The sequence below is a fragment of the Eupeodes corollae genome, chromosome 1, assembly GCF_945859685.1.
Source record: "Eupeodes corollae chromosome 1, idEupCoro1.1, whole genome shotgun sequence".
NCBI classification, from domain to species: domain Eukaryota; kingdom Metazoa; phylum Arthropoda; class Insecta; order Diptera; family Syrphidae; genus Eupeodes; species Eupeodes corollae.
Window position 1 is genome coordinate 76,417,989 of NC_079147.1, and position 13,693 is coordinate 76,431,681.

General features: G+C 37.2%; 1 protein-coding gene across 1 annotated transcript; it reads left to right on the forward strand.

Moving 5' to 3' along the window:
* Positions 1-1,338: 1,338 nt before the first annotated feature.
* On the forward strand, positions 1,339-6,720 carry LOC129940502 (uncharacterized). The gene has a single exon (XM_056048860.1). The coding sequence runs from the start codon at positions 1,339-1,341 to the stop codon at positions 6,718-6,720; it is 5,382 nt and encodes a 1,793-aa protein (XP_055904835.1).
* The last annotated feature ends 6,973 nt before the right edge of the window (positions 6,721-13,693 follow it).

The window sequence follows — 13,693 nt, forward strand, 5'->3', positions numbered from 1 at the left end:
GAAATCTCCAGACCTCCCTTGATTTTTCTAGACCTCCCTTGATATTTCCAGACCTCCCTTGAAATCTCCAGACCTCCCTTGATTTTTCTAGACCTCCCTTGATTTTTCTAGACCTCCCTTGAAATCTCCAGACCTCCCTTGATTTTTCCAGACCTCCCTTTAAATCTCCAGACCTTCCTTGAAATTTCCAGAACTCCCTTGATTTTTCTAGACCTCCCTTGAAATCTGAAGACCTCCTTTGATTTTTCTTGACCTCCCTTGATTTTTCTAGACCTCCCTTGATTTTTCCAGACCTCCCTTGAAATCTCCAGACCTCCCTTGAAATCTAAAGACCTCCTTTGATTTTTCTAGACCTCCCTTGATATTTCCAGAACTCCCTTGAAATCTCCAGACCTCCCTTGATTTTTCTAGACCTCCCTTGATTTTTCTAGACCTCCCTTGAAATCTCAAGACCTCCCTTGAAATCTCCAGACCTCCCTTGATTTTTCTAGACCTCCCTTGATATTTCCAGACCTCCCTTGAAATTTCCAGACCTCCCTTGAAATCTCCAGACCTCCCTTGATTTTTCCAGACCTCCTGTGCGAATGTAAATAATTCGCGTAAATGCAAACAGAACTTTAAAGTATTTGAACATTCATTCAGTTTTTAAATTCATTTAGTTCATTTTTTAATAATAATAAATACGTTCCACAAATTGTTAAATAAGATAAAAATGTCATTTGAATGTCAAGATTATATAAAGAAATTAATGGATTGTATATATTTTGTATTGTACACTAGGTCATATGATAAAATTAAAGATTATTCTAATTTCAAGTTTGAACAAGATAACGTCTTTTCTTTGGAACATTTTTAACCGGCATAATTTCTAAAACTTTGCTAAAGTTTCTAGTCGAGAACATTTGGTCCTTCGAGTTTTTATTTAACATACAAACAGTATTTGAGGTTTTGTTTTTCTTAATTTAAATAACAATCAGTGCAAGCAAATTTAAAGTTAAAACATTAAGTAAATTACATTTACACAAAAAAAACTTAATATATAGTGCCGTGTGTGCAGTTTAAAAAACAAGAAATCTAGTTAAAATAAAAAAAAGGAAAAGTATACAAAATATATCTTTTAAACGATCCATCATTGACTCGGAGCCCCTGCAGCAACATCAACGACGACGCCAGCAGCATCTTTAACGACGACGACGACGTCAGCAGCAATTCACCGACAAAGTCAGCAGCCGTAGCCGCAGCATACAAGCAGTAAGTCGTTGCTTTTCTTGTTAGTAAAACCTGTCCCGATTTCGTTTTTTTTTATATTACTCTGTAATTTAAAAATAATTTAAAGAAATGGAAAAATCATATAAGTATGGGGAATTGCAAAAGGGGTTACTTACAAAAGTCATCAAAGACCTTACTAATTTCAAAAAGGCTCCGAAGGAGCGGAGAACACCAGCATATGCATCGGGACGTCTTTCAAAGCTAGAAGAAGATCTAGCTACGTCGAAAGCCTATCACGAGGCAATCATTGGTGGTGGTATGCTGGAAGAATATTTAAAAAAGGATGAATTATTAGTGGTCTATGATCAAATGTATGATATTTACCTCGAATATAGGGCAGAATTGGTAGAGGCGATGGAAAAATCGAAAACACTTATCGCAGGTGATGTCCTAATGGGTGCTCCGCCCCCTCATTCTTCTGCATCGTCCTCACATTCGGCGATTCGTCTCCCGAGGATTGATCTGCCCAAATTCGACGGATCTTACACAAACTGGCGTGCTTTTCACGACAGATTTCAAGCTCTCGTCCATAAAAACGCGACCCTGGAGGACATCGACAAATTGCATTTCCTACAAACGTGTTTAATAGGTGATGCACATCGTTTTATGCAAAACATTGCTGTTGAGTCTGCAAGTTATGAAAAGGCATGGGAACTTTTGGAAGAGCGCTACAATCATAAACGCATTCTGGTGCACATCCAAATGCAATCGCTTTTTGGTCAACCCTCATTGACGCGAGAAACGGCATCTGGTCTCAAGGAGCTCTTGTATACAACTAGAGAATGTCTTCTCGCTCTTGAAAATTTGGAGGTTCCGATTTCTTCGTGGGATACGGTCTTGATATGGTTCCTTGTACAAAAGCTTCCTAGTACAAGTCAAAAATTATGGGAGGAAAAATTAGGGAATAGCAAGGACTTACCGAAATTTGATGCGTTTTCCGAATTTTTAGAGACACGATTCCGTACGCTTGAAGTTATGGGCCAACAAGAGCTAGCTACGCCCACCAGGCGCAAAGAAGAGTCATCTGTTAATTCAAGGCCACGCTTTCAACCATCGACTTCAAAGGTTTTACATACAAAGCATGTTGTAAAGCATCAACCTCAGAAAATTCCAAAGCACTTTCAAACTAGCCAAGTTCTTTGCAAATTGTGCAACCACAACAAGCACTCCCTTAGAAAATGCCAGCAATTTTTGGCAATGGACAGTGTCAAACGCCGAGAAGTAGTCCGGGGAATCCATGTTTGTGAAAATTGTCTGACATATGGGCATTCTCTCCAGGAATGCCAGAGTTTGAGTCGGTGCTATTTCTGTCAACAGAAACATCACTCACTCCTGCATTTGCAGCACCATAATAACTCTTTTCAACCTCAACAACCAGGTACTGAACATCAGACCCAAGTCGGAACATCAAGCCAAGGTATGCCGTCTCAACCGAGAGTTGCCGGTTCTAGTTCTAACACATTTCAGGCCTCAGTGAACCCGAATGCGCCTGAGTTCCAACCAGCTGTTCGTCCACAAACTCAAAACTACCACGCGTCGCACGGTGATCGTGCCCAAACACATCAGGTGCTCTTAGCTACAGCAGTTGTCAAAGCGCGAGCCACGGATGGAAGAATTCGTTTACTACGTGCCCTGGTTGATACAGGGTCAGAAACGTCTTTCATAACAGAAGCTGCTGCTCGTCTGCTGAAGTTGGAAAGGCGACGTGCCATTGTTGAGGTATCGGGGTTGGGGTTGGTCAGCAGCGGCACAACACAGCATACAGTCGAAGTGCATTTTGCTTCTCGCCATTCGACGTTTGAAACTGCCACACAGGCATTGGTTTTTAAGTCGCTGACTGGGCATCTCCCGGCCCAACGAGTGGTACCCAACAGTTGGAATCACCTCAAGGGTCTTACGTTAGCAGATCCCCATCTCTACGAACCCGCTCCTATCGATTTATTGTTTGGAAGTGATGTTTGCGCCCAAATACTGCTACCGGAAATAAGAAGGTCTCCGGATAACAATGGACCGATAGCGCAAAATACGCATTTAGGGTGGATCGTGTTAGGGAAAGTTCCAGAGGAACTTCCCCGGCAAATTCGAAGTTTCGTGCAGGTTACTGACCTCGGAATCCAGCTACAGAAGTTTTGGGAGATGGAAGAAACGCCGTTCCAGACACATGAAACCCTAGACAACATTGCTTGTGAAGAACATTTTGAGAGGAATACGACACGTTTACCAGACGGGCGTTACCAAGTCAGCTTACCGTTCAAAGAAGGCCTTCCAGCGATGGGATCCAGCCGTCAAGGAGCTACTCGACGATTTCTCCATCTCGAGAAAAGACTTGCTGCAGATCCTAAACTTTGTGAGGACTATTCAAAGTGCATAAATGAGTACATCAAGCTCAAACACATGGAAGAAATAGATGAAGATGACACGGTTTTGGCGACCCCTTACCATTATTTTCTTCCGCACCATGCAGTTTTTAAGGAAGCGAGTTCCACAACAAAGCTGAGAGTGGTGTTTGACGCAGCTTCTAAAGCTTCGGATGGGAAATCCCTCAACGAACATCTTCTTGTAGGTCCAAAATTGCAGACCAATATCATTGATCTTGTTCTCAGATGGCGTACTCATCGAGTTACTTTTACGGCAGACATTGAAAAGATGTACCGTCAAATTATGGTTAGTTTCCCAGACCGATACTTTCAGCTAATTTTGTGGAGGGAACAGAAATCTTCGCCGATTAAAGTCTTCAAACTGAACACTGTCACGTTTGGTACAGCGAGCGCACCATATCTTGCGATTAAGGTTTTGAAGAAACTAGCCGACGATGAAAGTCAGAATTTTCCCGAAGGGGCGAAGGTTGTCCGTGAGGACATGTACGTTGATGATCTGATCAGTGGAGCAGATTCCATCGAAGAAGCCAAGAGGAAACAACATGAAGCCAAGCAGCTCTTAGCGTCTGCGGGATTCAACCTGAGGAAATGGACGAGTAACTCCAAGGCTCTCCTGGAAGACATCGCTGCTGAGGATCGAGAACTTGATTTTGAACTCCCGTTTAACACCTCAAATCATGTCAAGACACTCGGCATCAAGTGGTTTCCACTTGACGACTACTTTTCTTTTCAAAATCTGCAAGTTTCACCAGAAGACATCACAAAACGGTCAATGTTGTCCACCATCGCTAAGCTGTTCGACCCACTCGGGTGGATATCACCCTGCATCATCACGGCGAAACTAATGATGCAACGCCTCTGGGAGCATGGTTGTGATTGGGACGATCCAATTCCTACTCCCTTAAAGACGGAATGGGAAGCTTTTCAACGCGAACTTCCTCTCATCGAACGATTGCGAATTCCGAGATGGATCGCGAAAAGCCCATCTAATAAGGCTGTCCAACTTCACGGATTCTGTGACGCCTCCATGAAAGCTTTCGGTGCAGTAGTCTACATTCGGGTCTTAGACACGGACGATCGAATCCTTACCAGCCTGCTTCTCTCAAAAACAAAAGTAGCACCAAGTCAGCGAACCATCACGCTGCCTCGCCTGGAACTCTGTGGAGCTGTTCTTCTGTCGCAGCTACTTAGTTACACCAAGGATATCTTGGCCATCCCCGATGTCGATATCTACGCGTGGACTGATTCGATGATAGCGTTGGCATGGATACAAGCGTCACCAGCAAAATGGACCACATTCGTATCCAATCGTGTATCCGAAATTCAGCGGCTTATACAGATCGACAGCTGGGGTCATGTTGCAACATTGCATAACCCAGCCGATCTAGCGTCTCGAGGTGTATTTCCGGCTGAACTGGAGTCATTGGATATGTGGTGGAATGGACCTGAATTTTTAACGCGACAATGGGAATTCGATGCTCCGCATCGACTCATCGACAACGACACTGAAGAAGAAAAGAAGGATAAAAGTAAAGTGAATGTTTTAAGTATCAATATCACTCATGGCGATAAAATCTTGCAGGCTATTCACGACTCTTCCAGGTTGCTCAAATTACTTAGAGTCGTCGCCACCTGTCGTCGTTTCACAATAAAATGTCGACCTAAGCTTGGTCCTATCACAGGTCCAATCAATCCTGAAGAATTAGATGCAGCACATCAAATAGTGGTCAAGGCAGCACAGAAGGAGATGTTTGGAGATGAGATTCAACAAATTCTTGGAAATGCCAAAATTCCAAAGAATTTACTTTCGTTAAACGCATTTCTTGATTCTGACGGAATCTTACGAGTCGGGGGACGTTTAGCAAACTCCCTCCTTTCCTACGATGCCCAACATCCGATACTGTTGCAGAGCAACCACCATTTTACGAGTCTGGTTGTAAGAGATGCTCACAAGCAAACTCTACACGGCGGAATCCAGCAAATGATTAATTACATCCGACAACGATATTGGATAGGACAGATTCGGCGAAGCGTCAAGCACCAGTTGCATAAATGCCCTTCTTGCTACCGGCAAAAGGCATCTGAAATGCAACAACTGATGGGAAACTTACCTGCCGCTCGAGTACGCATATCGCGACCATTTAGTCACACCGGTGTTGACTATGCGGGACCAATCGAGATAAAAGCCTGGAAAGCCCGTGGAGCAAAAATACTAAAAGGCTATTTCGCAGTATTTATCTGTTTGGCAACCAAAGCCATTCATCTCGAAGCAGTATCAGACTTAACCACACAAGCATTTTTAGCAGCATTCAAACGGTTCACTGCCAGAAGAGGAATTTGTAAGCAGATCTATAGCGACTGCGGAACTAATTTCATCGGTGCCAATAATGAACTGGCAAAAATGATGAAAGAAGCACAACACGACTGGAAGCAGGTAGCAGAACTATTGGCAAATCGCGGTACAGATTGGCATTTCATTCCCCCAGCTTCTCCCCATTTCGGTGGCCTATGGGAAGCGGGTGTGAAGTCTGTCAAGTACCATCTCAAACGAGTCATTGGAATTGAGAGGCTTACCTTCGAGGAGCTCGCGACGCTTCTAGCACAAGTAGAAGCTTGTCTGAATTCGAGACCTCTATGCCCACTAACCGATAGCATCGATGATTTGAACGCACTAACTCCAGCACATTTCTTAGTCGGAGAATCTTTGCATGCAGTACCACAAGGTGAAACAGAAACAAACATTACACATAAAGATCGCTGGAAACGAGTTCAGGCATTATCTGAAGTATTTTGGAGACGATGGAATTCTGAATACTTATCTCGGCTTCAACAACGCCCAAAATGGACAAAAATACAAGAAAAGCCGAAGATAGGAGATTTGGTTCTCTTGAAGGATGAACGACTTCCACCAACACATTGGAATATGGCGCGAATAGAACAAACCCACAGCGGGTCAGACGGTTTGGTACGCGTTGTCACGCTCCGCACCAAGTCTGGACAGTTTAAACGACCGATTACTAAAATTTGCCTTTTACCTTCAAACAAAACCACGGAACAAACGAGTCTAATATAAATAATATTTAAAACCGTCAGAATCATATAAAATCATCACATCAAAACATGAAGTTAAAAACAAAAACAAAAAAAGAGATCGTAAACAAACCACATCAAATAAAACACCAATTCAATTCTGAAAATTTTAATTTATTCAAAACTATAATATCAGTAACTTGATCTTAAAATTATAAACTATAAATAAGGCTGCAACAAATAAACAATATAATTTAACAAAATTAAAACAATTTGATTCAAAATATTTCAATTTGACTTAAACCAAGATGGCTTATTTCAAATTCTTAATCTAAATTCATCGCTAAAATGGTAATGTCCGCAGCCAAAACATCAAACTTAAGTCCACAATTCAGCTTCAGCACGTCAAACGTCACATCTAATTCACTAGATTCAAAACAAACCAAATAAAATCACAACTCATAAATAAGAACACATACCTACAATTATTCATTTCACCGAAATTAAATATTAATTCACTTAATTCAACGTTTCAAAACACCGATATAATATTAAAATACAATGCAACATTTCGATTAAAACATCAATAAATATTTCCAACAAAACAAAATATATTTCAATAATTTATGAAATCAAATAATCGCATTTGCTAAATGTTAAAAGCACTTCACAGTCACCACCAAATAAAATTTATTTAAATAAAACACAATTTCTACGAATTTAAAATTTGCAACATAAACACTCAACTCAAGATAAAAATTCAACAAAATTATAACGAGTAAAACCATACAACCGATACACGGCACCGCCCGATCCAAATATGTCTGCTTAAAACAAATTACAAAAAAAATAATAATAATTCTAATCATAACAATACGCGAGAACATACGACCGATGCACGACCCCACTCGTTCAAAATTATGCACATAATTTCTCAAGCCAAAATCAAAACAAACAATTATGCGCACAATTCTCAATTATATACATATGTACATACATACCGGCTTTTGCAAATAAAAACGGTTAAAATAAAATCGAAAGACTTACGAACTTATATGTAGGTAATTACATATGTACATATGTATATGGAAGCACAAAACTGCATTATTAAATTTTTAAATAAAATTATAATGAATACACATAATAAAAGGAACTCACCCATTGTTTTAACTAAACAACACAACATAATCATATAGGTACCTATGTACCTATTATTTAATTCAACCGCACTTGAATTATATTGCTAAAATTGATGTAACGCATCAAAAATGAAACAACCGTTTTCTTAAATTAATTAAACTAAATAAATTAATCACATTCATAACAATAAATAACAAAATTTAAACTATATCAAATTAAAAACAAACGGAAAGCAACCCGACCGGCACACGAAACACGATATTAAATATATTAAAGAAATAAAATCCCATTCAATTGAATGAGACAAAAAAAAAACAAAATCAACAATCAGCGGTACTTTCACTACACATACTACGTTTGTGTTATGATAGAATATTTGTTGCTCTTGGTTTCGTTTACTTACTGTACTTATTGTTTTTTATAATTCCTTTTCTAAAAATATTCTCTCTCGTTACATGTTCAATGGAGTTGGGTTAAAATCAGCGAAAACCAAAAGATGTCGATAGTGCAGCGCAAAAGGGTTATACCAAACTATCAAAATAATGGCGGGGAGAATGTGCGAATGTAAATAATTCGCGTAAATGCAAACAGAACTTTAAAGTATTTGAACATTCATTCAGTTTTTAAATTCATTTAGTTCATTTTTTAATAATAATAAATACGTTCCACAAATTGTTAAATAAGATAAAAATGTCATTTGAATGTCAAGATTATATAAAGAAATTAATGGATTGTATATATTTTGTATTGTACACTAGGTCATATGATAAAATTAAAGATTATTCTAATTTCAAGTTTGAACAAGATAACGTCTTTTCTTTGGAACATTTTTAACCGGCATAATTTCTAAAACTTTGCTAAAGTTTCTAGTCGAGAACACCTCCCTTGAAATCTCCAGACCTCCCTTGATTTTTCCAGACCCCCCTTGAAATCTCCAGACCTCCCTTGATTTTTCCAGACCTCCCTTGAAATCTCCAGACCTCCCTTGATATTTCCAGACCTCCCTTGATTTTTCTAGACCTCCCTTGAAATCTCCAGACCTCCCTTGAAATCTCCAGACCTCCCTTGAAATCTCCAGACCTCCCTTGATTTTTCCAGACCTCCCTTGAAATCTCTAGACCTCCCTTGATTTTTCTAGACCTCCCTTGATATTTCCAGACCTCCCTTGATATTTCCAGACCTCCCTTGAAATCTCCAGACCTCCCTTGAAATCTCCAGACCGCCCTTGAAATCTCCAGACCTCCCTTGAAATCTCCAGACCTCCCTTGAAATCTCCAGACCTCCCTTGATTTTTCCAGACCTCCCTTGAAATCTCCAGACCTCCCTTGATTTTTCCAGACCTCCCATGAAATCTCTAGACCTCCCTTGATTTTTCTAGACCTCCCTTGATATTTCCAGACCTCCCTTGAAATCTCCAGACCTCCCTTGAAATCTCCAGACCGCCCTTGAAATCTCCAGACCTCCCTTGAAATCTCCAGAACTCCCTTGATTTTTCTAGACCTCCCTTGAAATCTGCAGACCTTTGCTTAGTTTGGAATAAGCAATTTGACTGAATTTCTTCCAGTCAGTTATTGTGTGGTTTCCTTAAGGCGGAGGGTTTTTCGACTCATAATTAATTTGAAATAGAATCCACTCTACAAATGGTCATATTATGTTCAATGATAAAATCAAAAAGTGATTCACCTCGTTCGTTTATCTCAGAACTTTCCTAAAGGGAATGCCGAGCATTTGCGTCGCCTCCGATTAGAAGGTTTGCCTTTTTGATTTTAGCTTCGGTTATGATTTTGCACACCTCCTCCGGAGGTGATGGTGCATTATGGGATCAGATCAGGAGTGCGAAAACTTGGATATAAAAACCTTTTAATAACAAGTTCTGGGATTACCTTGGTCTTGATCTGCGGTTTATAAAAGAGATCGTATTGGTTGTCTTGGAGGCCTCGCACCTTGAGGCCGTTTATCCACGGTTCTTGGAAAACGCCAATGTGGAAGTTTTCCTCCCTAAGGAAAACTCTCAGATTAATCTGGATGATCTTCAGCGCGTTTTTAATTATTTTTAGAAGAAAATATACATGAACAACAGTTTTCAGATATAAAGCATAGGTTAGTGTTGACAAATATTTGTAATAAAGCCAATATCATTTTGGGTATGTTCATAAAAGAAATGTCCGCTTCAGCTGACCTTCATCAACTTAACAGAGACTCTTAAGAAGAAAAACATGGCCGAAAAAGGTAACCGCACTAAGGACTTGGTTTGTATATATATTTTAATAGTACTATCATGAAGAAGGAACGCTCGACCTGACATCTTTTTACGCCTTCCTAAACAATTCGTTCCACATGTTTTGCATGTGGAATGTATTGGGTGAGAGCAAAAATGAGTGAGAATTCCAATATAAAATAATAAATTTCCAGATTATTAAAAAACAGAAGATAGAGAAGAATGTATACAAATTCAGTGAAAGTTCGAGGGAGTCAATGAAAATACATTTTTGTTATAATTTATTATTTATATTTTGTATAATTTGTTTTTCCGATTGTTTGATTGGTTAATCGACAATGAAATCATTTAAAAAAAAAACACACAGGACAAAAAATAGAAGAAAAATTAGAATTAAAACTTTTTTGTGGTTGCCAATTAGAAAAATTAAGGATTTCCCTATTTTGTTCGAATCATTTTCAAACGAATCAAATATTTTTAAACCATGATACTAATAGTGCGAATATTTTTAACTTAACATAGGAAGTTATTGTAATGGGTCCAAATTGTCAAATTGAAAAGTTTGACATTTCTCGAGGTTTCCAGGTCCCTCGAGTCGAAATAAAAGATTTTTAGTGAGATGTCTGTGCTTGTTCAAGAACCGAAGGTTTTGACTTGAAATACATTTTTACTTGCGACATATAGGAACTATATGGCAAGTTTTGCATTCGTGCAAAATTTCGAACTCGAGATTTTAATCAAACATTATATTACGATAGTAGAGAAGTCGAAAAAAGTGGGTCCCACGATTCCGTCCGGTCGGTTTTGTCTGTCTGTCCACGCTCCTACAGCCTAAACCATTGGGTCGATTGAGTTCAAACTTGGAAGTTAAGGTTTTGAGCAGATTCGCGTTAGGCGTTTTTTTCATTTTTTTTTTAAGATCAAAACTAACAGTGGCCACCATACAATATTTTTGGGCAAAAAAAGAAAATTCGAATTTTCTCAAAAACAAACCGATAGATTTTCTTTAAATTTTCTCTAAAATTTTATTTTTTAACTTGGCTTCTTTTAATAAGAAAAACAAATTTTTGTATTGCTCAGGAAAGGTACCGCTCATAGAACCGTTATTTTGTTTTTTAATTTTCTCAGTAGTTTATAAACCGATTTCAATAATTTTTTTTCTGAATAAGCTCTTATATTGCTTTAACAATATTTGATTATCAAAAGTGTAATTTTTTATTGTTTGGATTTTTAAAAAAATATTGAATTTTATTTTTTCAAAATTCGATATCTCAAAAACGTTTCAACATTTTTTTACGAAATTCAAACGTATAGCGTATATTAACAATCTCTAAACAACTGCGTACCAAAAATATTTTTAGAACAAAATTGAAAAATTTTATATATAAAAAATTAATTTAAAAAAAAACCGCTCTAACGATTTTCATAAAAAAAATTTCAAAAATAAAATGTTTTTTTATTTATAAAATGGCATTTAAATTTTTGAAGACAAACTTATTTTTCTTGCGAAATTTTGAATATTAAAATAATTTTTTTTTATATTTTAACTGTGCATGAGCCCGAAAGAGCGCATTATTTTGACAAAATTGTAATTACATTCCTAGCTTTTATCTAAATTAGTGCATTTGGTACATATTTATGTATTTTTATAACTAAAATTATTGTAAATACCAACGATGCCGCCCATGTAGCGCAACTGTATCGGATTAACGAATATGATATATTTAATCAACAGTCTATTTTAAAGTGTCTATCAAGAAGTATTATCTTGGTAACTTTGTATATGTGATTTTAAAATATCATTCTTTACGAATAAGGTTGTTTCACATATGATTTATTTTCCTTCGCCTATATAAACTTAGTACAAGTTAAAAAAATGGGCCAGAAAGAGTATAAATGTATTTACTATTAGAATCACTTTTTCAACGTATACACATTATACCTATTTATAAAAGTATTACGTACGACTTCTACAACTACTGTTTACGTGTCACTTCATAACTAAAATCCCAAACGCACAAAAACCTGACTGTAAACAAAACATCAATAGCAATTTCTTGTACCTGTTCGTATGCTTGTTATTTTTTTAAACTTTAACAAAATAAATAAACTGAACGTAAAAACCTTATGTTAGCGCTGAAAACTTATAGTAAATAACTTATAGTAAATAACATAACAATAACATTCCTTCATTATCATCATAAACATGTCCTTATCTATCTATCTGCCTAAAGCCTAGTACATACTTGTGAACCATCTCGTGAACCCATACAAATTTCAGTTTTTGGTTCACCCGTGAACTTGCTCGTGAAGCTGAGTGGAGAACAAAGTGGAGAGTTTTCGTTCACGGGCAATTCACGTGCAAAATGTACGGGAACTGTTGGTGAAGCTTTGACATTTGGTTTGTTCATGTTCACAACGTGTACTCACAAGTGTGTACCAGTGAGCAATGTCAAAAGTTCACTTTCTCCACTGGCGAACGTTCACTTCACGAGGAAGTATGTACTAGGCTTAAAGCTAAGCTCGCCAATGAACTATTCCTAATTCGTATTAGACAAATAGACACCTACCTGCTACCTAACTACACAACCAATAGGAGATCGCTTTACAATTTAAACATTCATGGTCTGCCTCTTTCTTATATTCTTTATTTTCCATCCTGATTCTTCTAATATGAAATTACAATAAAGCTCTATCTAGAGGAAAAAAGCTTTGAATCGCTTCGTAGCCTTATACATAATACAAACCATTTTTCATATACAAAGATCGTACCGAAGTAAAAGCAGACTTATGAATGTAAATAAAAACAAATATCGGTAAAAGATCCTAAACAGCTGACGTAAGCATGCAAAAGTTTGTTTCATCCCCTTATTAGATACAATATTAAGCCATTTTGTTTTTTATATATAAAGTGCATTGATATAAATAAAACAAAAACAAATTCATCAACCTTCATATGGAAGCTCTTTATGTGAAAACATATACAAGGAAAGACTCAAATAGAATGAAGGAAATTGTGTAGGCTTTTTGGGTCTAAAATTAATTATCTCCCTTATTCTGCTGGCTGCTTATGGGAATGGAAATAATATTTTTCTCTCGCTCCCTCTCAATTTCTCCACTTTCGATACTAACGCCACGCCAACGACTCGGCTTCAGGTTGCCCTAAAAGTTTCTGCTCATGAGAGTACTATGGTTTTCATTATGTACAATTTTACATAATGGCATTTATATCTTTGAAGACAAACTTAATTTACAGGTATTTTTTTAAATCTTATATAAGTACTTTTTTAAACATACTCTTAGCATACAGGAGCAAGTTCGTGCGACCCAGTCGTGCATTTTATTTTATACAGATAATAATGCAAAAAGATGCAGAAAGGGCTCTCAAGAAAATTGTGTGGGTGTTTTTTTTTTTGACATGCAATTTGAAAAAAAAATGTAAATATTTTGGTAAACCCTAAATATCTCTAGAACGATACCAAACAAATATATTTTTTGGAAAAATTCCAATTAACGTTTTTTTATAAATAAAAAAAAAACTGAAAAACAAAATATTTTTACCTCGAAAATTTTACGAACAAAAATGTTTTTATCTCCAAAATAATTTTATGTAACGAAAAATAACGTTTTTGACATCTGGTAAAATTATGAGAAAAAT